General features: G+C 47.6%; 2 protein-coding genes across 2 annotated transcripts in view; one reads left to right on the top strand and one right to left on the bottom strand.

Moving 5' to 3' along the window:
• The window catches only part of LOC147661127 (evC complex member EVC-like), a 354890-nt gene extending 344476 nt beyond the window's left edge, over positions 1-10414 (bottom strand). Inside the window, exon 1 of the mRNA XM_086951302.1 lies at positions 10024-10414. Coding sequence (XP_086807428.1) covers positions 10024-10188 — 165 coding nt within the window. The 5' untranslated portion in view covers positions 10189-10414. The remainder of the gene's footprint in view (positions 1-10023) is intronic.
• Positions 10415-10811: 397 nt separating this feature from the next.
• LOC147661128 (limbin-like) overlaps positions 10812-26476 on the top strand; it is a gene marked incomplete at its 3' end in the record, with an annotated part of 233580 nt that continues 217915 nt past the window's right edge. Inside the window, exon 1 of the mRNA XM_086951303.1 lies at positions 10812-11605. Within this exon, the coding sequence (XP_086807429.1) occupies positions 11255-11605 (351 nt within the window). The remainder of the gene's footprint in view (positions 11606-26476) is intronic.

The raw sequence follows: 26476 nt of genomic DNA on the forward strand, positions 1-26476 counted from the left end.
TGGTGGAAGACGTAGTTGGGGTGGACGTGGTGGTGGACGTAGTGGTGGTGGTGGTGGCGGGGGACGTGGTGGTGGGGGACGTGCTTGTAGGGGACGTGGTGGTGGTAGGGGTGGTGGTGGACATGCTGCTGGGTGTGGTGGTGGTGCAGGGTGTGGTGGTGGTGGACGTGGTGGTGGTTGTGGTGGGTGTGGTGGATGTGGTGGAGGTGGTGGATGTGGTGGTGGTGGTGGATGTGGTGGTGGTGGTGGATGTGGTGGTGGTGTGGATGTGGTGGTGGTGTGGATGTGGTGGTGGTGTGGCTGTGGTAGTGGTGGTGGATGTGGTGGTGGTGGAGATGGGTGTGGCGGTAACCCTGCAGGAGTTTGCCAGCAGGCTGTGCAAAATTCAGCAGCGCCTCTAGGCGTTTGTTGCAATGCATGGACTCCACACATAATTTGGCATCACGGTATAGTATACAATAAAACATTTCTTAGCACATAATTAAATTAGAAGCTCAAAAGAGCTCTTACGGCATCTCTGGCAAGTGTGAATGAACAGCACCATAATCCTCTAAGAAACAAGACCAGGACGGGTAGGAATGCGTACAGTGTAGTTTCTGTAAGACTTTCCCAAATTGACCCTAATCAGGACATATTAACCCTAATCAGGACATATTAAACCTTTCATGTCTATTTTACATTATCTAGATAGCAAAAGACTGGGATCCAATGATGAAAGCGGAGGTGACACCAAAGTAGCAGGAATATAATTTATGGACGCATTACCTCGGCTGTTTAATCGGGTGTGATCTTGGGCATGACAGCCTTCAGCGAGCAAAGCCAGAAACGGCAAGGGGTGGGGGGGCGGATTCCTTTGAAGTGGAAGACTGAGGCTAGCTCAGAATTCGAAGAAAGAAACTGGATTTAAGTAACTAGTCACACCTAGGAAACTTGGCAACTATGTTGTTGGATATTTGCGTGGCACTTCTTGGTGTTTCTTGTAGTTAGGGGTATTATAAGAAACAAATAATTGTTATATCAGAACTGTTTTACATGTCTGAAGATTTCGGCCAATAGTATTACACATGTTTAACATACCCTTTGCAACCAGAGGCCTAAAAGACCCACCATGCTCACTGATGTTGGCCGAAAAAACTGATTCTGCTCAGAGTCACACAATGACTCACTGCCAGTGGTGAGCTATACTGTTCTTGTCTTAGAGAAAAACTAAAATCAAGGATGTGTCAAGCTTGTTGGCTCTAAATATGCACAAAAAATATGGTGCACATGGGGGGGGGGCAGAGAATGTATGCAGAGCTCTCGAAATGCCATGCAGTCCAGGTTATTGCTTTGCATTCTGGGACTTGTAGCTGAGTGTATCCCATTATAAAGTCACAACCTCGGAATCTTAGGAGCTCTGTGGCTGCTGTTTTGTTTTCAAGTTAAAATTGCATGCAGAGTACCCCCTAGGGAGTTTGCGCATTTGTCCAACCACCTACAGTTGTATTTCTGCCCATATGCAATCTTGTAGGAATTTTGTTAGGCTGAACTGTTGATTCCGACAAAGAATACTGCGTTCTTTTTTTATTATTCAATTTATTATTTAAGGGCTCTGGGGGATATGGTGATTGCTTTAGAATGTATTTGGTTTCAATGAACTCGGTGCTAAGGTGAACATGGTGTGTCATGCATGAACCCAATTAAGAAAAATAGCGATCAGAGTCACGGTGTGGGACGGCTAATAGAGTAAAGGAAATGCAGACACCGGTGGGGGGGTGGAGCATGGTGAAAACGGCGGGAAGTGTCCATATCATCATGGACACTATGTTACAGGCTTGGGCTTTCCCTACAAAAGAAATAATTGTGTTCAGATGGGTTGATGACACAAAGACTACACCTCCCAAAATGAATAACGTTATTAAAGGAAAGAAGAGAACTGGAAAATTGTGTCCCTGTTGACATCGAGCTCCCTGATAACCGCAACTCAGAAGGATGAAATGCCGATACAGCCCAACTGTGATTCCGAGCTGCCAATTGTGGAGCGATGACCGTTCACAGCAGATGTGTATTAACATCCTTTCCTGTGAAGTTTACAATCCGCGCTAAGCATGCAGCTACGTCAGAACAGAAAGTGTTCCATTTATTGCCCGGAACAGGAAGCGAAATGTCACCTCAGCCCTTGTCCCGTCAAAGTATCAGACCCGTGGTCAGTCACGCAAGAGGTCTGCTAGGAGCTCGCTCATTCACAGATTTTGATAAACAGCGATTGGGTAGGTTACAGGTTTCTATATCTGCGCCATGGCAGAGGGCAGAGAAGATGAAACGGCAAGTGTTCCATTCTGTTTTATGAAAGTGCTTTAAGTTGTGTGGAAACCTGAGATATTGGAAGGAAGCGTTTGAGGAACAAAACATGGCCTGGAGAAAAGAATACTGGGGGGAGATGTGTTGTGGCTGCCTGCTGTTCACATGGCGTCGGTGGTCTGGTTCCTGTAAAGCTTTGTGACAACAACTTGTTTATGTTACAAGGAGCACCGGCAGTCGAGATCACATTTGTGCTAAAAGTTTGGCATTAGGCGAACTGAAGTTTATTTGAAGTGGGGGAAGTGTGCTGCGTATGCCTGCATACACTGTAAGTGAGTGGGCTCTCACAAGGCTATTCCGAAGGCAGGATACGTAGTATAGGTATATTTGCAAGTGTTTATTTAGAATGTTTAAAAAGTAGAAAGGTTCAACGCCGGCCCGCTGGGTTGTAGGCGAACTTGATTGTGATTTCTTATGTACAGAGTTTTTTTTGTCAATAGACAAAGGTAATACTAACAAGTTCATATTAAGGAGTGCCGCCGCGCTGCCCGCGGCGACCCGGAAGCTCTTGGCCGGCCGGCGAATCCGGTCGCGGCCAACCGGAAGTCCCGCCTCCCGAGGTCCGCGAGCCCGATTGAGAAGAGGAGACGAGACGCGCCGCGCCGTGAGGAGCCCGCCGGAAGAGCGCAGTCGGTGAGTGGGGCCCAGGGCTGAAGTGAAGTGCGTGCGTGCCTGTGTGTATGCCTGGGAGGGGTGGGGGAGGGGGGGGAGTGTGTGCGCGCGTGTGTGCGTGCGAGGGAATGTGTGTGCGCATGCGTGACTGTGTGTGATTGAGAGAGAATGCGAGGTAGGGGATAGTGTGCCTGTATGTGTGCCTGTATGTGTGCCGTATGCCTGCGTGTGCATGCGCGCGCCTGTGTGTGTGTGCGTGCGTGCATGCAGAGGGGTGGGGGCTGCCTGTGTCTGTGTGTGACCAAGGGATTTGGTTCGCGCATGCGCAGCTACTAGACGCTCGCTCCCGAGGTGAAATCCGACCTCGTCAAAGCGCGCGTCTGGTAGCTGTCCACTCTCCTCAATACGGGCAGCATAAGTTGTCGAGCTGATGCATTTATGCTTCGCATGAATGCAACATCAGCTCGACCTAAAAACGGCCCACAGAGGGCACTGAGGCACCGGCCCTTCGGCCCATTCCCGCCTTGCCAATCCGCCCCTGGCTACTTGTATGGAGATACAGGGCTGTGCTAGATGGTGTTCCTAAACACTTCAGTCTGCACCTTTGAGTGTGAACGAGTTCACATGATGCAACCATCCCAGAGCCTTTTACCCAAGTAATGCAGCTGACCATTTTTTAAGAGGTGGACATTAGCGGTTGGCACTCACAATCCAGCTTAACAAAGCTTAGAGTGAGTGAGACTCAGTTAGTGAGATTCACTCATGTCCAAAGTCCAATAATGAGGAGTCCAAAAAGCAAAGCATCTAAGGTGATTAAATAGTTTCTCACAATGATCGAATAGTGCCCCTGTCCAATCAATCAAGAGATATTGGGATAGATGTATCAAAGCATTTTACTCATTCTGTCCATGGAAAAATGTGTTCATACATACGGCCCATTGACCCTGCCTCTTATCTAGCTACCAATGGCAAACATTTGGCCTGTAAAAAAGGAAACTAACTTATATATTGGGGGAAGTGGGTATAAGGTACCCTAAAGGCCAGCACACACACCTTTTATTTTTGTTATTTTTCTCTTAAGTTGATATGCCAAGAACTGTTTATCCATCTTTCACGCTTGCGCAGTATGATGGCGAACAGTAAAAAAAAAAGAAATCTTCACTTTCATCTATTCGTAGACTTGATTTCTGAATCTTGAAAAGAGCAATCGAGCTGTGTTTCAATGGCAACAATGGAGCCCCCACATGTGGATTTGTTATAGTCTTTCAAAATGTATAAGGACTTTATCTTTAGAGCTAGAAAATGATTCTGTCATGATATGTCTAAGTAAAGTTGCCATTCTATCTTCCCTCAGTTTAACAACTCAGTCACATGATAATGACTGCCAACTACAAACTAAGTAGAGTGGTTTAATGTTAATATTGTATCACTTTGTTATAGCTACTCTCTTATGCTGTGGTTGATTTATATGGCTTTAATCACAGTGAATGTTATGGGCTGGGAAACTGGACAATGTAGCACCATCCATCTTTAATATTACAAGTTACTTCTGAATCCTCTTTTGTGTCGCAATGACTAAAGCATGAGCACTGCAAGAAAACCTATCATTCAAGATATTTCAACAGCTACCTGTGTGGAGAATGCTTCAGGGGGTTCCTACAATGTCAGAACATATAAAACACTCTATCTTGGTAAGAAAGTGGTCATTAATTGTTGGTGTACATTATGTACTCTAAGTGGTACATGGTTAGAAAGATGTATTAAGGATTTTCTTAGCAATGGCTTTGTGAATGTTTATGTTTATGTTTGAGCCATTTTTAGAGCGCGCAAATACCCGGGGGTGTCTCGGCGCTAGAGTACAGAACCATCGCTGAGGTGATACATTATGCTGGGAAGAGCCAGGTTTTTAGTTTCTTCCTGAAACTAAGGAGAGTTGGGGCGGTTTTAATGTGGAGGGGCAGTGAGTTCCAGAGTTTGGATGAAGAGATAGTGAAACACCTGTCACCCCAGTTGACCTTTTTTGTTCGAGGGACTTTCAGCATATGCGCCGTTGAAGAACGGAGAGTTCTAGGATGATCAAGCGGGAAGAAAGCTGCTCTGAGGAACTGTGGTCCCACTTCATTAACTGCCTTGTAAGTGATACACAAGGCTTTGAACATTATTCGGTTCCTGACCGGAAGCCAGTGTAGTTGACGGATGTGAGAGGAGATGGATTTGGATTTGGGGATGTTTAGAAGGACTCTGGCCGAAGCGTTCTGGACTAATTGAAGTTGATTGATAACTTTTTTCTGAGCGTTCAGCAGAAGGGCATTACAATAATCGGTTTTTGAAAAAACCAAGGTGCTAACCAAGGTTTTGCCGGCTGATGATGGAAGGTAAGGGAGCAGTTTTTTTATTCTTTTTAAAACGTAAAAAGATGAGGAGACCACTGAATTGACGTGATGCTGAAATGTCAATTTATCATCAAATATGACTCCAAGGTTGCGAACCTTGGAGACAGGTTGAGGTGGATCTCCTAGCTCCGAAGGCCACCAGTGGTCGGACCAAATGGGGTCCAACCTCCCGAATGTCATCACCTCTGTTTTGTCAGAGTTTAGCTTGAGACAATTAGATGACATCCAGGAGCTGATGGCCTTCATTCCCATTTGGAAGTTTGCAGCTACTGATGTCCCGTTATTGTGTACAGAAAGCACAAGTTGGGTGTCATCAGCATAAGTTGTCGGGGCAATTCCATATGATTTTATTACTCTCGCGAAGTCCGAAACATAAATGTTAAAAAGTGTCGGACTTAGCGAGGAGCCCTGTGGGACACCACATGGAAGAGTGAATGTTTGGGAAGTAAAGTTGGCTAATTTAATAGTTTGATGGCGATCAGCTAGGAAGGAAGCCAGAAGATCTTTTGCTTTGTTCTTGACTCCTATAGCTGAGACACGGTCGATCAGAGTGACATGATAAACCGTGTCAAATGCTGCAGAAAGATCCAGCAGTATGAGTACCGCCGCTCCTCCCTTATCCAGGGTTATTCTGATTTCGTCTGCTGCTTTAAGTAGCGCGGTTTCGGTTCCATGGCCCCGTCTGAAGCCGAATTGGGTCTCATCTAATAAGTTGTTATCATCTATAAAATTAGATAATTGCAGGTTCATCGCCTTTTCAAAGATCTTTGCTGGAAAGGGGAGGCAGGCGATGGGGCGGTAGCTGGCAGGGAGAAGGGGGTCGAGAGTCGCTTTCTTTAGAAGCGGCTTGATGATAGCCTCTTTCCATACTGAGGGATAAATACCGGTTGAGAACATAGAATTACAAATTGACGTTAAGATAGGGGAAATGGCTTCAGGAATTCGACTGAGGATGGCAGGGGGGCAAGGATCTAGAGGTGATCCTGATTTTGTGCTTAAAATAAGTCGGTGGACTTGTTCCTCCGTGACTGCTTCGAAAAATGGTAGGGAAGGAGTATCATTATTAGAAGGGGGATTGGTTGAGATGATGGGGGGTGTAAGGGAGAAAGCTGAGAAGATATCAGTAACTTTTTTCTTGAAAAAAATTGCGAGCGAATCGCAAAGGGATTGGGTTCCATTGAAGCTGGGGGAAGGTGGGTTGGAGAGATGAGTGACTACCTGAAATAGTTCTTTAGCTGAGTTTTTTGCCTGTGTGATCCGAGAAGTGTAGTAGGATGATTTTTCCATAGTAATACGATCTTTATATCTCGCGAGAGCGCTTCTGTAGGTGGCTTTTTCAGATTCGTTATAATGGCGACGCCATCGTCTCTCGAGGTTTCTACACACTTGACGCTGCAGTCGAAGGGATTCTGTAAACCATGGAGCTGAAGGGGAAAGTCTGGTGTGATGGCAGGTTTTAGGGGGAGCTAGGGTATGACAGGCCTTGTTTAGGCTGTTCAAATAATTAACGGAGGATAGAGATGGATCCTTTTTCAGTGGTAGTGATACTGTCAAGCAGCAAAGCTGAGAGTTGAGAAGGATCGACATTTTTCCAATTTCTTATCGTAGTAGGAGAGTGAGATGGTAGACGTGATGGCAAATAAGTCAGTTTTAAGGAAAAACAGACTGCTGAATGGTCCGTCCATAGGAGAGGGGTCACATTTGATAAAGTTATAAGAGGATTAGTAGTGAATAGCCCGTCAAGAGTATGACCGGCTGTATGAGTGGGCAGCGTGACAATTTGCTGTAAGCCGACAGCGGCTAAGTCGTTAATAAGCGTCCAGGTGTCAGAGTCGGATAAGGCCTCAAGATGAAAATTAAAATCACCCAGTATATTGAAATGCGGTACTCCTGCGGAGAGCTCGATTAAATTGTTTAGATTGTTAAGAAATTTTGATCTAGACCCCGGAGGGCGATAGAGTAGAATCCCTGAAAATGATTGAATATCAGAAATAGTGATGGAGAAGGAAGCAGCCTCACAGGTGCTCTCATTTAAGTCAAGGAATTTGACTTTGAAGTGATTTTTATATATTATGGCAATTCCTCCACCTTTATGTTTCTTCCTATCAAGTCTACAGACGCAGTAATTTTCAGGAATGGCTGCTTTGAAATCTGGGCCCGAGGAGTCGTCACCCCATGTTTCGGTGATGAAAAGGAGGTCTAAATGATATGACTCGATGAATTCCAGAATCTCAGTTTTGTGTTTGGGGACTGAACGAACATTGATATGTGCTCCTGCGATTTTAGGAATGGGGGTTGAGGAGTGCTTAGGGGAGATGCAGCATGGGCATTTATGAGGTCCTATGTTAAGATCGGAGTAAAGTAAATGAGGTATAGGGTGCATCACTTCTGTTAAGTAGTTCAATTTCCGAAGTTGTTCGGAAGTATATGTAAGAATGGTCGATTTAGTACTTACATATGTCTCCCCCATAACAGGGTGGCTAGTCTCTGGCGCAGTCTCGACGCGGACGAGCGCAGACGAGCTTGCCTTAAGCGCGCCTTCGGCGCGCAATCGTCGCGCCCGCTGCGCTCATCCGCTGCGCGTCCTCTGTCGTAGCATATTTTATGGGGTAAAGAGGGTGAGGAGGAGGGGCGTGTCCGGCACGGTGGGCGTGTCCGCTGTGGGTGGAATGGCGGCGAAATAAGTAAACAAGTGAATCTCTCCCACTCCCTCCTCCCAGCAGCTAAAATGTGGATGGGTGCCACTGGGCCCGATGAACTGCTAAACAGCTAAGATGGTGATTCGTTGTTTATAGGCCTCTTCTATTTGCAGACCAAATGGTCATAAATAACATTGTAAGAAAATACTGTGACAGAGGTATTGGGCCAAGAGCTGCCCAATGGGACATGTACAGTGAAAGAGAGAAAATTGGAAAAAGCAAAGAGAGGCAATAGAAAGAGAGCTGATGATTGAAATGTAAGAAAGAAAAAAAGGATGAGATGAAAAAGTAGGATGAGCAGATAGAAAGACAAGAATGGAAGGGGAAAAGAAGAGTGAAAGAAGGAAGGAAACTTCGAAACAAAGAAGGAAGAAATGGTGATGGGTGAAAGGATGAATGGACTATAGAATGAACAGGATGGATGGATGGATGGATGGATGGATGGAGCAATGGAACGATGAGTAGCAGAGTGAATTGAGGATTGGTGGAAGGATAGGTAATGGGCTAGAGACAGGATCAATGGCTAAATAGATAAAGGGATGAATGAATATACCGACGAGTGGATGGGCAATGAAGGGAACATGCAAATGTGGATGAATACAATAAAGGGTGGATGTGGGAGCCGATGGATGGATGATTAGATGGATGGATACGTGAAAGGACAAGTTTATTTGTGCAATTTTATATAGCGCGAACTTTTCCCGAAGGTATCAGAGCGCTTTACATAACAACCAGTTGAAAACATAAGGACTTCGCGTTACATGCGTAAAAAAATAGCAAATTTTTGCTTTACATAAGAACCAGTTGAAAACATGCGTTACATAAAGGATACAAACAGAAAAAATTGTAAATGTACAAGAGGTAAAGTCACATAGAGAGGAGATACAAATGGATATACTCTAGGCATATACTGGTGATAACTATCTACATAGGGAGGGGATACACATGGATATACTCTAAGAGTCACATAGGAATGGTAGAGAGCACAGCGGACTACTGCATATAGTAGTGATTAGAGTTATCTCTATATATATAAGGAAGGGATAAGACTGGATATACTCTAAGAGTCACATAGGAATGGTAGAGAGCATAGCGGACTACTGCATATTCTAGTGATTAGAGTTATCTCTATATACATAGGGAGGGGATATGACTGGATATACTCTAAGAGTCACATAGGAATGGTAGATATTACAAAGGTCTACTACATATACTAGTGATTAGAATTATCTCTATATACAAAGGGAAGGGATACACATGGATATACTCTAACAGTCACGTAGGAGACTAGTCGTTAGAGTTATCTCTATATACAAAGGAAGGGATATGACTGGATATACTCTAAGAGTCACATAGGAATGGTAGAGAGTACAAAAGTCTACTGCATGTACTAGTGATTAGAGTTATCTCTATACACATAGGGAGGGGATATGACTGCATACACTCTAAGAGTCACATAGGAATGGTAGATGGTACAAGGTCTTCTGCAAATACCAGTGAAAGGAAGGACGGACAGGGTATATGAAACTGTTCCAGGGAGTGTTGGGCTCTGTCCCTTGGTGCTATTTAAGATATTGTTCAATGTGGGAGCTATTTCACTGTTATGACTACTCACTTGTTTCAAAGTCTATGAAATGCAGATCAAGGCGCATTATCCTGCACTCCCGGCTTTACATCTGTTGCGAAAGTTTGATTTTTCCCTTCATGTTTTGTCAATCTTTGTGTTGCTGAAATCAACTACAATGTGCACAGATTTGCAAATCTATAATTGTGCACTTTAATAGACCAATCTAGAAGAGTGGCTCCTACTAACAAAGAGAGAGGAATACAAGAAGTTACAAGAGCGCATAAACATTATTGATACCATCTACAGCGTGATTTCCATTGGTATTCAGTCTGTCAAATTCAAGTTATTCTGAGCTAAGAAAAAAATACGGAGTTCTTTTCGCAGTAGTCAGTCCCGGCTGGGGAGCACCTACCTTCCTTTTCAAGCGGGGCAGGAACACGAAAAAGCAGAGCAGGGCCCCCGCCACGACACCCAGCACCACTCCCACGACCACGGCGGCCGCCATCAGCCCGGGGACCACCTGCAGAGACTCCACGGACACCCGCAGCACCACATCGCTCGAGCACGAGTCAGCCATCACAGCCGGAGACGGGGCAGAGCGAGCCCCGCTCGTCTAGACTCCCTCCGAGGGGATGCTCCCCTTATTTAACCGCCCCCCTAGGCTTCACCCCCATTTGGCTGGTGAAGTCTTCCTTTAACCGATACATAAACAAAGTATCCACTGTGCCTCTATAAGAGGCGGGTTGCTACCTAATAGCTACCCTGTATTTACAAAGCATTTAAAGTTTCTGAAGTGCTCGTCTGGCAACAGTAACTCTGAAATCTGGGAGTGATGCGAACGGAACAGCTGCTAGGGATTCTGGGACATTGAGTTTTTAGTAGTTTTCCACTCAGAGAAAAGCTGCCAAACATTTCAAGCGCTGGCACGAGAAGCATAGGAGACCAAGCACTTTTAATCACTTGATATTGGTTGTTTTCGTGTCTTAGTTTGTTTGACGGTGTGTTCAAAAGGGTGAAGAGGTTTACATGGACAGAGTAGAGCTCACTACATATCCCGGCAGCGCCTGGGCAAGACTTGAAAACACAGGCTGGCCGACCCGTTTACAACTCCAGAGAGGTGTCATGTTTTAACCAATGGGGAGAAGACAGGGCGGGGCGACAGGGCCTGTGCACTTCGGGATTCAGGAATGTACGTGTTCCAGTGCGTGGGTGACTGCTAACTCACAGGCACGCTTAGTTATTGTTTAAAGAGTTTAAGGAACTTGGTAACAGTACCTACCCTGCGTTTAGCGCAGCCTCTGACTTGAGCTGAAAGACATCAACCCTGCAGCGCGCACCTCTTTGTTGTCCCTGATGTGTTTGTCTGTAGGTAAGCCCGGAGCAGGCTCTTCGGGGTGGCCTTGAATAACATGTGTCACTGGAGCGGTTTGTTACAGGAGGCAACGGATTTGCAATGGAAACGCTGTGCTTTCCAGGAGGCGTGCAGGGCTGATGGCGGCGGCGCGGGTCCTTCTGAACTTCGGAGGGACGTCCTGACAGAACTGGCTCTGGGTCCGAGGGGCTGCACGGCTCCCCGAGGGGCGCAGAAGTACTATGCGCTCTTGAAGGCAGCCCTCGCCAGAAAGCGCGTCCTGCCCTGAGGGATGCCCGGCGCTGTGCCTAGGACTCCTCGCCCTCAGAGGGCCCTGCTCCCGTGGTGTGCGCTCATCTTTGTCCCCCATCTGCTGGCGCTTGTCGCATCCGTGGGCTCCTGGCGGACACTGGGCCCGAGCAGTGAAAGGGATAGTCCGCGGGAATGCTCCATGTGGACATCTGATTGCACAGAGCATCCTGCCCGGGGGCCGCAGTGTTCGCATCTTGGAGAGATGTGGACAAGTGCACGCCGTGCACCCTGGGGCCACCTAGACCTCCCTCAGCATCAAGAGACTCCAGGGACACCCAGGAGAACTTTACAAGTGGCCACATGGACAGACACTGGCGCAACCTGCACTCGGGTAAGAGCACGGATCTCAAATGTTGATTTCTATAGCGCTTGCTGTCGGAGTCATGGTGCTTCAAAGTCAGGCGTCACGTTCAGTGCTGGAACTGGAAAAGATACTCTGGGAACCCATACATAGGGGTTAAGGTGTGGCAGATAAAAAGTGGTGAAACCATGAGGGGCGGAGTAATTTAAAGTGGAATCTAACAGCCAATTTATGCATGCATTTTTTTTTAATTATGCTGCAAAGACAACGGGAAAAGAGACAAATGTGACAGTAAACCGGTTCTGGCTTAATTGGTCACAAAGAGTCTGCATTTTGAAACATCTTAAGGGTTAGGACTCCTGCTGCAGAGATATTTGTGTGCCCAGCAAGTTTCAGAGGATCATAGTAATGGTAGGATAACTCAGGTGGTTAATGCAGTTCGGGGAGAGTTCTGAGTTTTTTTCTAGTTTTAACGCATAAGGTAGCATAGAAGGTCAATGTGCTTTCTAAAAAGCACATCTTGTAATACGCAGGCAATAGATTTGTGTCCTTTGTGGATAGGGAAGCGGCATATGCATAAACAATCTGTAGAATGCCCTTATTGAGGGTGGTACAGAAATACCTCTTATGGAACATCGTTCGATCCCTGTGTTGCTTTATGCATCCTTATTTTAAGAACAGCGTTGCGTGTGGAACTTCTGCTTAACTCTTTGGTGCACTTCATGGATAGCCTTGATCTGAGTACTAACTTTACCAAATCACATTATGGTGATCGGCCCCCGATTCACCAAGTTTAGAACTTTCCAGATTAAAGACAGTATTGTTGGTCATGTCGCTACTTATCTTTGCCTAGGTGTTTTATTTGATTCACCTATGACCTGGTAATCTTTGGTACCTGCCAGGCGCCATATGCTCACCAGGAGCACTGCCTCCTTTTTTGATTTTTCGACCAGGTTGGAGCACAAATCCATCAAGGTGATGTTTGATATTTATAAAGGAAAGTATGTTCCTGCTGCTTCCTCTGGTAGTGGGACTTTGCTAACGTGTCGCATTAAAGATAATGGAGAATACATTTTTAAGAAGGCTTTCATGCCTTCCTCAAAGTTCCTCTTCTTGTATCATTCCTGAGGACCTTGGGCATGGGGTTTTGGCCGCCATTCTGCAGGTGCGGCCCTTACTTCTTTGGTTATAGGTCTGGCTACAACCTGCAAGACGTTTCATTCATTTTGATTCAGGGGTTTGTTTGGCCCTTGATCTTGTGTCCAGGACAGCTTAGGGGGCCCGAAACAAGTAGGACACCGTAGCCACTGGTGATATTGCTTGGACCAAGATAGCTTTCAATGCCTTGAGCGTGAAAGAGAGAGAGCTAACTGTATTGTACAAATCCCCAGTTAGAGCCAATTTTCTGCTTCAAACTTCCTTCACCATAGAGCCGTATCCAACTTCCGGTATGTCAAACAATCATCGCTTTCTCCTGACATGCTTCAGACTAAACTTTAATCCATCATCTGTTAGCTATCCTCCCTGGTAGCTCATTCGATTCTGTTTTTACTCTGCACAGTTGCAGCAGTGTTTGCACTCAGGAAACTTTGCACTTTAGAGTGTTTTGCCCTTTTTACAAAAAACTTCATGAGTCCATTGTTGTCCTTCTGCTAGTTGGCAAGCATTTAACCCAAGTTCGACCTGCTTTGTTCTACTTAATGTTGTTGTTATCTGATATGCACACATGTTTTTATTTGGCTAGTCTTCTATATGGTGCTGTTCTATTACAAAAAATATTATTATGATGATGAGGTAAGCGGGCTACTGCTTTTGACACCTTTTGTTACTTCCAGCTGATAAGTTGCAGTCCTTCTAATATAGCACACTGAGCTATGAACAGGCATCAAGGAGCTGCATGCCAACTGCAAGTCATGGTTTAATAGCCTTATTGTTTTGTTTCTCAATCTGTTCTTATTCTAAGTTAGCAAAGAAAGGTTCCTTTGGGTAGTAATAATTTTGTGTTACGAAAGAGAATCCTAATCACTGCATTATGTTTTAAATCCTGACATTGTATTTATCCACACCATGCACTCTTAACATATAATATCACTACACAAATGGATGTTACGTGACTTCTACACCTCATTATCCTCACTGTTTTATGTACCATTTATTGTACTTTGATCTACACAATTGTATGGTTTATTGTCTCTTTGTATGTGAGGTAAAGCGCTCTAACACCCTACACTAGGATGAGTAGCACGATAAAGGAATTAAATAAAGAATAATTTAGTAATTGGCATTTAAATAGTTGTTTGCGTAATTATTCATATCCACAGACACATCTGATATTCTTACAGTGTATGCACATCTCTTACATAAACGGGTTTGAACAAAGTAAAAAATCTACCTCCTAATCATAGTTCCTCCTCATTGTTTGATTAGCACTAACAAGCTGTGGTACTTTGTTTCCTCCATTGCCTTGGCATTTAGGTGATAGGCCTCACATAGCCTCTAGCAAGGGGGACATTTGAACAAAAGAAGGGATTTAAAACAGGCCTTTGTTTTTGGTCCAGTTTGAAGTGAAAATAAGAAAGCCCTGTCGCCGTCTGCAGCTTACTGCTCCGAAAGCATGCAGTGTGCAGAACCTGCTGAATTGTGTCTTGGTTTTGGAAAATTACACCAGAACAAATTCAGCATATTGGACTAGGTTGGGAGGATCTAAAAAATAGCTGCGAGATCCAATGAAATCCCCTTAATTTCCTGCATTGGCTGGGATTTGTATATGAAACTTAATGGGCATTGTCCTATTTTGATAGCATGTGTTTGTAGGAAATCAACCCCCCCCCCCTTCCAGGTTGATAAATACTAATGCTCAGATAGTCATGGCTACAGTTTACAAAAAACAAAGTGCATGGTAACAATGGAGCATGACACATAGACACAGTGGGCCCGAATCACAGAACTAATTTAAGACAAAATCCTAAACTTACTACCATTTTAGTATTCACAGAAGGCACTTACTCATTTTGGTATTCACAGAAGGCACTTACTCATTTCGATATTCACAGAAGTTAGGAGTCCTAACTTTAGGACTCCTAAATGCCTTCTGTGAATACGGAAAGTCTTAAAATTAGGATTTTTCTCAGTTTAGGAGTAGTAAAGTTAGTCCTAACTTTACTACTCCTAAAAAAATCCTAATTTTAAGACTTTCGGTATTCAAAGAACACATTTAGGAGTCCTAAAGTTAGGACTCCTAACTTCTGTGAATACCGAAATGAGTAAGTGCCTTCTGAGAATACCAAATGGTAGTAAGTTTAGGATTTTGTCTTAAGTTAGTTATGTGAATCAGGCCCAGTGATTCTGTGGAGGAAGTGTGATGAGGTCTAGAGATCACTCCATAGTTGACATGGTGCAGTTCTATTAATGAGTGGCTGCATGAGCACAAGAAACAGGTTTGGCAAGAGTCGAAGTCCTGGAGGTAATTCTTAATTTTTACAACAATAACAGCAAAGTTTTGGTTAGAAGCCCATTGCCGGTATTATCAATGCCAGGGGTGCCAAATACTAAAGCTGCCTAGTCTTGAGTCCACCTCATATCAATCAATCTAACCGGATTCATATAGTACTGAAATTGAACCATGAGGGTTACTAAGTGCTGAGAGCAAAGCTGCTCGGGTGGAATCTGTCAAGCTGCCAAGTCCTGAATCCCTTCCTGAACTCCAGAAGAAAGGGTGATGTCCAGAGGTCAAGGGGTAGGCTGTTCTAGGACTTTGCGGTGAGGTAGGAGAAGGAGCGTCCTCCACTGTTGCTTCGGTAGATATGGGGGGTGTGCGTGAGGGAAAAGGTGGGGCACAGGTGTCTGGAGGGTTGGTGGAAACTCGGGCAGGGGTTGATGTATGCAGGTCCTTGATTGTGCAGTGCTCTGTAGGCTTGGGTCAACATCTTGAATTGCCATCTCTTTTGGACGGAAAGCCAGTGCAGTGTTTTGAGGTGAGGGGTGATGTAGGTTCATTTGGGGAAGTTGAGGATGTCTGTGGAGCTGGGTGAGGGTCCTAGTTCAGCAGGCTACCATGAGTCGTTCCACGGGGAGGTGTTTCCAAAGATCAGAACTTCTGCTTTGTTTGTGTTGAGTTTGAGGATGTTGTTTTGCATCCAGTCGACGACGTTGGTCATGCTCAGGCAGAAGTTGGTCCTCAAGGTGAATGGGTCTTCAGATGGAGAGAGGATGCGTTGGGTGTTGTATGTGTAGGACATGATGTCCAGTCTGAGGATTCTGATGATGTTGGCCAGGGGCGTCCTATAGGCATTAAACAGAGTAGGCCTAGGGGTTGAGCCTTGAGGGACTAAGTAGGCCCTGCTTGCATCAAGAGAATGACAGTGATGGTACGGTCTGCAAGATCTTGTGGATTTATGGGACAACAGGTTTATGCTCTGAGGTTCTCTCTGGTCTTCCTTGCACATAAATGGCTGTGTTCAGGCAGCAGAACCAAAAGACATACTGCTGGGCCAATCTAGACCTCTGAACTGTGTACCACTTATGCTGTACATAATTTTTCTAACAATTACTTCGCTTCTTTGATTGACATGCTCCCAGTGCTTTGAAAGTACACTGCATTCTCCTACCTCCTAGTACCACTGAAAGAAGCTGCAGCCTGCTCATAAGCCACACACTTGCCTCGACTTTGATACCTTTTTACCTTGGTAGTGTTTGGTACTTCCACCTATCTTTGGAGGGAATTCAGAAAGTTAGGTCGGAGTGAAGCAGTAACATAAAACTCTTTTGTATATTTCATCTGCTGCCACAGGTTTGTGGAGAAGTGTGGCTCAGGGGTTAGAGGCGGCAGACCCGGAAGCTGAGATCGGTCCTGGACCAGGGTTCAATTCCCCACCTCGGCGGGTCTTCGGCTAAAAAAAAAATTCCACGGACTCGATAATTCTCGCTCTGGTGCCTACTCGACTCACGGGTTCACACTCTGCGACTCTTGGCAATAGCTTGCTTAATCTCCACAACGGCCCCTTGTATGAGTGAAATGTCCAACTAACTATAACGTCAATGAAACCTGTGTTTTTTTCAGTAAATTTCAAAGGTTTTTTAAATCCTACTTTCTAACTATATCCTCCTTGAAAGCTATAATTAATAATAATTATAGCGGATACTTGTGTTAGTAGCTAGTCCATTCCATAAGTACATGACTAGTAACTGGAATAAATACAGTTCTGCAAACAGAGTGCATGATGAATTTATCAGTGCTTACGTAGTGGCTGGATGGGTGATTGGAGAAGTGCATCGGACTCACAGTAGGATTCCTAGACTGCATGGGTAATAACTGTATTTAGAGGAGTGTATCAATAGTATATAGGTGGTTAGAGGTCTGCATGGATAGTGTACAGAATTGTAGCTGTACTTGTATTGGTAGTTAGGCCATTCCATAAGTACGTGACTAGTAACTGGATGATTATAGTGCTGTAAAGAGAGTGCATAGTGTATTTATAATTTGTTGTGTATTAATAGAGAGATTGCATTAGTATATAGTACTGGCTGGGTGACTGGAGATGGGCATGGGGAGTGACAGTGTCTTTGATAGACTGCAAGGGTAGTACCTGGGTGAATCAATCTTACCTGTTTTCAAGTAAATATGAAATGTATAGTAATATATATTCACTTCTTTTTTTAATGCAAATTTAAATATTTTAAACTTTAGTTTTTTTTACTGTAAAAGAGAAGAAAACAATTGTTATTAAATATGTTATAGTTTTTGCAACACAACATTAGAATACAATTACATCACATATTCAATTAGCCTTTTTTTGCTGTCTTCAGATTGTATTGAATTTCACCATAAACAGTGATTTCAATGTTAATCATCAGATGACAGCAGGCAAAAAATACAATCAATAAGCTTGTTAAAAAATCGTATTTCTCTTCAAAATATCTACAACAAACACAGCTTGGTATTTACATTTTCACAAATGAACACCCTTAGTAATGTAGTGTAGTTCCTATTTTCCCAATAGGCTCTGCGCATTGGAATAACATAAACAGCAGTGTAGACGTAGGACTTAGGTCATCTAAATCTCTACTGACTATGTTAGACTTAATTTAGGTTTGCCAGCCAGCTCAGAGGTCACTAGAAACTTTCTCGAATGAACAGGGAGGAGTGAACCTCCCTGATTAGACAACAAGGGATTCAGTTTCTGACAACCGCATAAACATGACAACTTTGCTCCCTCAGAATAAAGAGTGTATCTCTAGAGTCGTGGGAAAACAATAGACGGCTATTTCACTCAGTCAATCGTGCATGCTTAGTTTCACCAGAGTGCAGAGAAATAGAAAGACAGGCGTTTTAAATAAAAAGGTGTTATTTTATTGAGCAGTCTTCTTTCTCATGCAAGAGAAATGAATTGCCACAATTGCAATACTTATCATAAAGTAAAGTGAAATAATACTGTAAAAGCATTGATATGGTTTCTTAGCCAAATGATACTTTAAAATATATAAAATATATACATACATAAAAACATTGACTAACGAACTCAACTGGTGCTTCTAAGATACGCCTACCCCAGTGTACCTGACCTAAGCCTAATACGTGAGAAGGAGTAAGTAAGTAGCAGTTTTAAGTTAAAGTTAGGTTTTTTGCCAAGGATAGAAATCAAGAATTCTCTCTAAGGTTTTAATCAGCTCCGTACCTTGGTTATAGAATGAAGGAGGTCTTGTATCTCGCTTCTCAGGACTCGATCTCCCAGTACCCCGCAAGGCAAACTGGAAACACTGGAGCTGGATTTTCTCGGCGTGAGAAAAGGCAGCTTCTCTAGCGTGTCAAAAAGGGAGGGGCGGCTTCCTTCGGCTCCGGCAACAGCTGGGCTCTCTGACAGGTAGAACGCCGCTTTGCTCCCCACCACCGTGTGTTTACTTAAGGCAACGTTGGTATAATTATACCTGAAAGGTGCCGGGTTTGACCTAAGGTTGGACATAAGATGTCATTGAGAACTAACAGTTCTTGCTGGACTCTAGGAGTTCTTGTGTAAATCAAAACAAAAGCAAGAGGGGGATTCCCGGGCTGCTGGAGACTTGGTTTGTTTAAAGAACGCATTGTGCTTTCTAGGAGTCTATGGGAGTAGCCTTGCCGTGCTTTGGACTGCATGGGCTATTACTAAATATGGATCTGATTCTTATGCCATTATAAGGGTATTATTTATTAAAACCACACAAGGGCATGAATCGGGAATATCGAATTAGGGTCCAAGATAGAAATACAACCGCAACATAGTACATAATACAAAGATCAAATATATGAGCACCTTCTTTCGAACACAATTTTGAAAACGCAATATGAAAGAATAGAATCAATATTTTGAATCCGTAATTACCAACCTCTTCCCAAGTGGCCGAATGATGTTTGTGAAAATATTGCCATGAAGTATATCGAAAAGAAACTTTTGAATTCATATACACACCTTCCCAATAGGCCGAATTGTGTTTCTGAAAACATTTGCAATGAGGATATCCAAGATGGACTTCTAAAATCATATTCACATGCTTCCAATAGGGTGAATGATGTATCTAAAATCATTTGTAGTGGAAATATCCAAAATATACTCCAAATATACTCCATAATTCATGTTGATATCTTCTCAGAATTTTGACATCAAAAATATTAAATATGAATTTGGTAATTCATTAGGCAATTGAAATGTATACTCTAAATGTGCATCATTACATAGTGTCCATCCTTTCTTGCATTTTAAATATACAGTATAGTGTTCAGATTTTGAAGTAGTTAGTTCCATTGTGGAAAACAATAGCCAGTGTTTTAAAAGTTCTTCCTGAAATTGAAACTTGACCTGCCACATTTTTTTTTTCCACAACCAAGTTTATTTGAGCATAAGAATGACATGTATGTGGCACCTTCCCACACCAAGATCACCACATCAAGATCAATGTATTGATAACATACACAAGAGATATTAATCAAGCATTAAGGAAGCTCAGCTTTAAAGGAAAAAACCCCCCCCACCACCCAACCCAACCCCAACTATACCCCCACCCGCACCCACTATCCCACCCCCCCCTTCCACACATGTACATAGGCAACATATATATGGTTTGCATAAGAGAAGCAGGTACGATGCAACCCGGGTTGCGCCAGTAGGGCCAGAAACAGTGCTGCGATCATATGTCCTCCTCCGGTTCCGCCGGGGGCTCCAAGGATAAACCACGGTATTCGGCCCACCGCTTCCAGATCTTGAAGTGCTTGCGCGGGCAGCCCCGCGCCTCAAAAATCGGTTTCTCAAGACCCATAAAGTAGTCCAGCCCCGCCTTCCATGCCGACAGGGGGGGGGCCCTCACGGATTTCCAGGCCCGAGCCAAGTCTCGCTTAGCAACCACCAGGCCCAGCAACAGCAGATGACGCTTATAAATGTTGCCCCCAACCCCTTCCATGATGTGTAGTAGGCCTAGCCGGTGGGTACGGGGGAGGTCCCAGCCCAGGACTTCAGCCAGACAATTCCAAACACCCCTCCAGAAGCCAGCCACACGACCACATGACCATACTGTATGCAACAAGGTGCCAGGCACTTCGCCACACCGCAGGCACTCCGACGACGCAATCAAACCAGCCTTCCACAGTCGTTCACGCGTGTAATAGGCCCGGTGCAGATACTTGAATTGTATGAGGCGGAGCCGAACCGCGATTGCGGCGCCACGCGGGGACTCCAGAGCCTCTCTCCAGTCGTCCTCATCCAAGGTGCCCACGTCCACCTCCCAAGTTTCCCGGAGGGAGCTGAGAGTAGACGAGCAGTGAATAACAAGGGTCTGATAGATCCTAGAGACCTTTTTGTCTCCCAAGTCACCCATAAAGACCTTCGCCTCGATCGGACTAAACTCCGGGAGGGAGTCGAGGCCGGCTATGCTAGGGGCGAGGGCATGACGCAGCTGTAAGTAGCGGAAGAACTGGGTCGGATGCAACTGAAAGTCCACTTGGAGGTCTGCAAAGGATTTGAGAGTCGCGCCGGACATGACGTGGCCCAGTTGCGTTATTCCGATAGTCTCCCAACCCTCAAACCCAGCCAGGGCCGCCAGTTCCGGGAGCAGACCGTTATGCCACAACGGCGTTTCCGCCGTTAATTTGCCCCACCATCCCATGCGGCGCAAAGACTGCCGCCACACTGCAAAGACCACCCTCGTTACCGAGGGCAACCCACGGCGTATGCGCGCCGAGTAGAGAATGGTGTGGAGCGTACGTTCACCCATAAGATGCCTTTCCAGAGCATATGCCGGATCGTTCCTGTCCCCGTACCACCAGTCGTTAAGGACAAGTAGATGCGAAGCTTGGTAGTAGGAGAGGAGATCGGACGTGGCTAAGCCACCGCAATAGGTGGATAAGAAACATGTCTTCAGGGCCACCCTGGCTGCTCCACCCTCCCACAGGAAGCGGCCCAGCACGGAGTTCACCTGACGGAACCATTCCATGCCAATAGGGTGCGGGAAATGCTGGAGTTGGTACAGCAGCCTCGGCAATGCCACCATCTTAAAGATGGCCGACCTCCCAAAAATCGTAAGCGGCATCCTGGACCACGTTTTAACATCCGTCTGGACCCGTTCCCACACCGGCAGGACACTACGAGACCAGGCCGCGGCCCGCGAAGTCGAGAGGAAAACACCCAAGTACTTCAGGCCGTCCGTCGCTACACGCAGGTCAGCCGCCCAACCATCGGCAACCACCCCACCACATAAAACCCATAGGGTCGACTTAGAAGGGTTAAGGGTAAGCCCGGAGACTTCACCAAACCCCCTCATGATCTCCAGGATTCGAGGGCCAGAGCGCCGCAGGTCCGTAAGGAACAGGAGGACATCGTCTGCGTAGAGTGCAATTTTATCCGTAAGGGTATCACTCCATACAAATCCTCGCACCTGGGCGTCTAGTCGCACCCGCGACGCTAGGGGCTCCATGGCCAGGGCAAATAGGTACGGGGACAACGGGCAACCCTGGCGGGTACCGCGGCCGACTGGGAAGCGACCTGAGACCGCGCCCGCCACTCGGACCGACGCCGTAACATTGGTATAGAGGAGACGGACATAGGACAGAAAGACTGGTCCGAGGTTTAGGCGGGCCAACAAGGCGAAGAGATACGCCCAGCTCACCGAGTCAAAGGCACGGTCCATGTCCGCCAGGAGAAGTGCGGCCTGTTCATCTCCAGCGCTCATGGCGTCGACCGCTGCCTGCGCCCGCCGGATATTGTGTCGGGTGGCTCTGTGTGGCATGAACCCGGCCTGGTCGGGGTGGACCAGGTCGGCTATGTGGGGCAGAAGGCGGTTCGCCAGAGCCTTCGCCAAGACCTTGGCCTCGATGTTGAGGAGGGAGATTGGTCTGTACGAGTCATGACGGTCGGGCGCCCTACCAGGCTTCAAAAAGACCACGATCTCGGCGTGACGCCAGTCAGGAGGTAGTACGCCACCAGACCGCGCTGCCTCTAGCGCATTGCGGAAGTGGGGCCCCAGCTGGACGTGGAACTTTTTGTAAAATTCAGCAGGATAGCCACTTGGGCCGGGTGCTTTCCCCGTATTCAGCTGGCCCAGGGCTTCCCCCAGCTCCTCAGACGTAAGCGGGACCTCTAAGGCCGTCCTAGTCTCCTCCGGGACTGCCTGTGGGAGTAAGTCATCTAGGTACGAGGCAATCTCGCTCTCTCCCAGTGGGTCTCGGGGAGCGTATTGTGACTCGTAGTAGCGGGCAAAGCTGGCCGCCAATTGGTCCGGATCGGTCATGACGGAGCCATCCTCTGCCGTGAGGCCGGGCAGCTCCAGGGGCTGGAAAGTCGCCTGGCATAGTCTATGTAGCATGGTGCAGGACTTATCGCCCCACTGGTACACCCTACTACGCGTGGCGAGCCACGCTAGTCGGGCCTCCTCATAAAGGACAGAGGAGTAAGTCTGCTGGGCCTGCAGAAGCCGGCGCACCACGCCCTCCTCACCCCCAAGTCTACTACGCTGCTCCAACTCCTCCACACGGGCCGCGGCTGCCACGATGGCCTCCCGGTGCTCCCGCCGAGCGGCCGCACACCAAGCTATGTCAATGCCCCGGATCGTGGGCTTCAGTGCCTCCCACACCACCACAGCGTCGGCGCCCCCCACCAGGTTCTCGCGCCAGAAATGGTCAATTGCCTCCCGAAGGTGCGCCACATAGTCCGGCCGCTGCAGCTGCCAGGCTGACATACGCCAGCGAAAAGGTTGTCGTTTAACTGGGAGGGTCAGAGTGGCCAGGACGGGGGAGTGATCTGAGAGGCCCCTGGGGAGTATCGTGGCGTCCCGAACACGACTCAGGCAGGCCCCTGGTACAAACAAGTAGTCGAGCCTCGAGAAAGACCCATGCACCGCCGATACATATGTGAAGGCCTGTACCGCAGGATGAAAATGCCGCCACACATCTATCCAGCCCAGACTGTGCACCGTCGCACTCAACCGGGTGGGGGCAGCCGCGGGGGGGGGGGTCAGACACCACATGCGCTCGCCGCTGGCGGTCCAGGCCCACATCCATGACCTCATTCCAATCACCCCCCACCACAGTCAGGACCTCAGGGATCTCGTCCCACAATGCAAACAGCCGCTCAGACAGTGCCCATTGCAGGGGGGGAGGGGCGTAAACACTTCCAAAAACCACCGGCTCGGAACCCAGTAGGCCCTTTACGAAGATAAATCTGCCCTGGGGGTCAATCCATTGCTTCTCGTGGACATAGGCCACCCTACGATGAATCAGTATGGCCACTCCCCGTGAGCCCCTCGTAAAGCCAGCATGATAGACCTGGTGATAGCCGAATCTCTGGAGGCTAAGGGCCTTGGAGCCCAACATGTGTGTTTCCTGAAGCAGAAGGACATCCACCATCTCCCGTTTCCCCCACCGCAACACAGCCCCACGCTTAATCTTATCCAGGACACCCCGCACATTCCATGTCACCACCCGCAGGGTCTTCGAAGGAGGCACATTTGCGGCATTAGCCATTATCGACACACAGTCCAAAGTCCGGCCCACCCACCCACCCAGGTGCTACCCGCAGATAGACAGAAAACCCAGCCCCCGACATGTGTGGATCCACCCCCCCAACCCGCCAATGCAACACCCCCGTTCCAACCCAGAGCCCCCCCAATAACAAGCGCAACAGCAAAACATCCCCCCACACCCCACACCCACCACCCCAATACCTCAGAAAACAGTGAAGTACCTGTCGCGGCATGGAGAGACCCGAGCCCAGAACAAAGGACTCAAGGCCCGCCACACCAATGGATCCCCAAAACCCCACCAAAACACACACTCACCACCCCCCAACCAACACTCACATCCGTGAGGGTCTGAGGCCCGTATACAGTACCCTCCGAGCCACACAGAGTCCCATGTCTATAGCTGGAGTCCCCACAGGGGAGCCGGCCGGCACCTCAAGAGCAAAATAAAACAGTCTCACCGGCCAAAGCAGAGCAAGTCCATTCGCAGCATATGGAATATGCGTAGGCCCAACAGTGTTCAGCTGCCCGCTTCGGAGTGTTCAGAGTCCCTAGTGCCACCCGATTGCGACGCACAGGCGGACGCCGACCTTTTCTTGGAGCGAGACCGCCGATGTCGGCCCTTCCTGGGCTGGCGATGTGTCCGCTCCGGCGACGATCCCGGAGACCTGCCCGGATCCAGTCCCGGCTGTGCGTGGGGCCGGAGTCGCACCGCCTCATCCGTCCAGCGAAATACCTCCTCGGGCGAGTCGAAGAAGTGGGTACGGGACTGATGGATCACCCGCAGACGAGCTGGATACAGGAGCGAGTACTGGAGCTTGAGGCCCCGGAGCTTAGCCTTAGCGTCCATAAAGGATTGCCGTTGCTGTTGCACCATTTTCGTGTAGTCCGGGAAAATCATGATGGTATGATTTTCGAAGGCGAGGGAGCCCTTGTTCCTCGCCTCCCGCAGGATAACATCCCGGTCATGATAGTTCAGCAGGCGGGCTATAACCGGCCGTGGGCGCTCACCCTCCGGCGGCCGCTGGGCCAGAGCCCTATGGGCCCTCTCAATCACAAAGCATTTAGAAAGCGCCCCTTCAGGGAGCCAGCCCTCCAGCCACTCGGTCAGGAACCTCTCCATGCTGTCTTTTTCGCACCGCTCCGGAAAACCGATGAAGCGGAGGTTGTTGCGCCGTGCGCGCCCTTCTGCATCCTCCACGCGGGCCGCCAGTGTCCTCTGGACGCTTTCCACCTCCGCTAGGCGCTTCTTTAGGCCACTAACGTCCGCCTCAGTCTCCGTGATGCGGGTCTCGGCCCCGGCGATCCGCTCCACTGCGTTGCGAAGATCCTGGCGTAGGAGTGTGACATCCGCCCCAACCGCTCCTATCTTGGCATCAAGCATGTCCCGAGACTGGGTGATGGCCGCCAGGATAGCTGTATTGTCTGGTCCGGGGCCGCCGCCGCCACCGGTCGCCCCAGCGCCACCACTCGGCCCCGTGAATTTATCGATGGGTCCATGCTTGGGCGGGCCTCCGCCCCTGTCCCTGGTCATGGCGATCGCCGGGCAGGGCCACCCCCACTCTCGGGCACCGTCCCAGTAGTTGGATCGGAGCGGCCCAGATGAGGTCCCAGGGAGGGACGCCGCAATCGGATGTCGCGGAAATCGAGGCCCCGGCTTCGCCCCAGCAGGTCAGGCCGCACCCACACTCGACCCCACAAGCAGCCGTCCAGGGTATCAGGATGAAGCAGTAGATCCGCGGTCCATGGCTCGCCGTAACCTGCGGGCCAGGCCAGGGAAAGTGGAGCAGCCGGCCCAGCCGACCACCAGTTCAGCCCCGATCTCTCCCGGGCACAAGAAGTCCGGCCGCGCGACCGTCGCCGGGTCCCGCCTCACTGCCACCACTCGCCGGTCGTTGCAGAGGATGAGCCGACGGGTAGGAGTCGCTGACTTCGTCCCAGACTCCAGGCGATCGCAGCCGATGAGATGAGCCAAGGACGGCGTGGCGGATGCCACCCGCACCCGCCAGGTCACAGTGCCACCAGGCGTCGCGAAACTCGGGGACCCCGGTCTCCGGCCAGCCACCAGGCCGCACTCCGCCGCCGTCTCCCCTCGATCACAGGAAGGGAGGAATCGCAGGATCGACACACCAACGCAGACTGGAGACCCCACTGGATCGAATTCAGTCACTGGGCACCAACAGTTGGCTCGGGGGTCAGGATAAATGATCGGATTCAGTCCGGGCCGGCGGGAGCTCTACAAGGCTGCGACCGCCATCTTCGCCCGCCAAGCCACGCCCCGACCTGCCACATTTTTAATTTTGGTTTCCAATTTTGTTCCATCTGCTCTACAACATTAAAATAATATATTGTCCACATCTGTGTATAAATAATGTTGACAACATTTCCGATTTGCACTGAGTACATTGCATATGTTGATTAGCTGATTTCACTAGATCGTTGAAAGACACTGTTTTCAAATCTCGCATTGTCAAATATATGAATCGTTCAGTGTCTATTTTAGTGGCAGGTGAAAAAGAACAGCTGTCACATGTATAAACCCATCTGTAACGTAGTACAAACAGATTTTAAATTTGTATACCTTCATCTTCTAATACTGCAAGCATAAACATAAGAAATTTCTGAGCATCTTGCTGTTCATTCTGTGTAAATTGTGAAGAACCAGAACATATATCCAAAAGATTCCGCACATCAGAAGCAGTATGGATTTTTATTTTATCAGTTTTCAACTTCTCAAAAATATAATGTAACAAAGAACAAAATCTTTTTTCTGAATTTTCCACAATAGCATGCTGTAGATTAAATTAAATTAAAAAAACACAACGTTCACGATTACATTAGCATAGCAGTTGATGCCTGAACTATTTTCAAATTAATATCCTACAATATTACCAACGTGCTCCCGTCTATTTTCTTTCCAGACTA

The sequence above is a fragment of the Lissotriton vulgaris genome, unplaced genomic scaffold, assembly GCF_964263255.1.
Source record: "Lissotriton vulgaris unplaced genomic scaffold, aLisVul1.2 SCAFFOLD_1323, whole genome shotgun sequence".
Lineage (NCBI taxonomy): Eukaryota > Metazoa > Chordata > Amphibia > Caudata > Salamandridae > Lissotriton > Lissotriton vulgaris.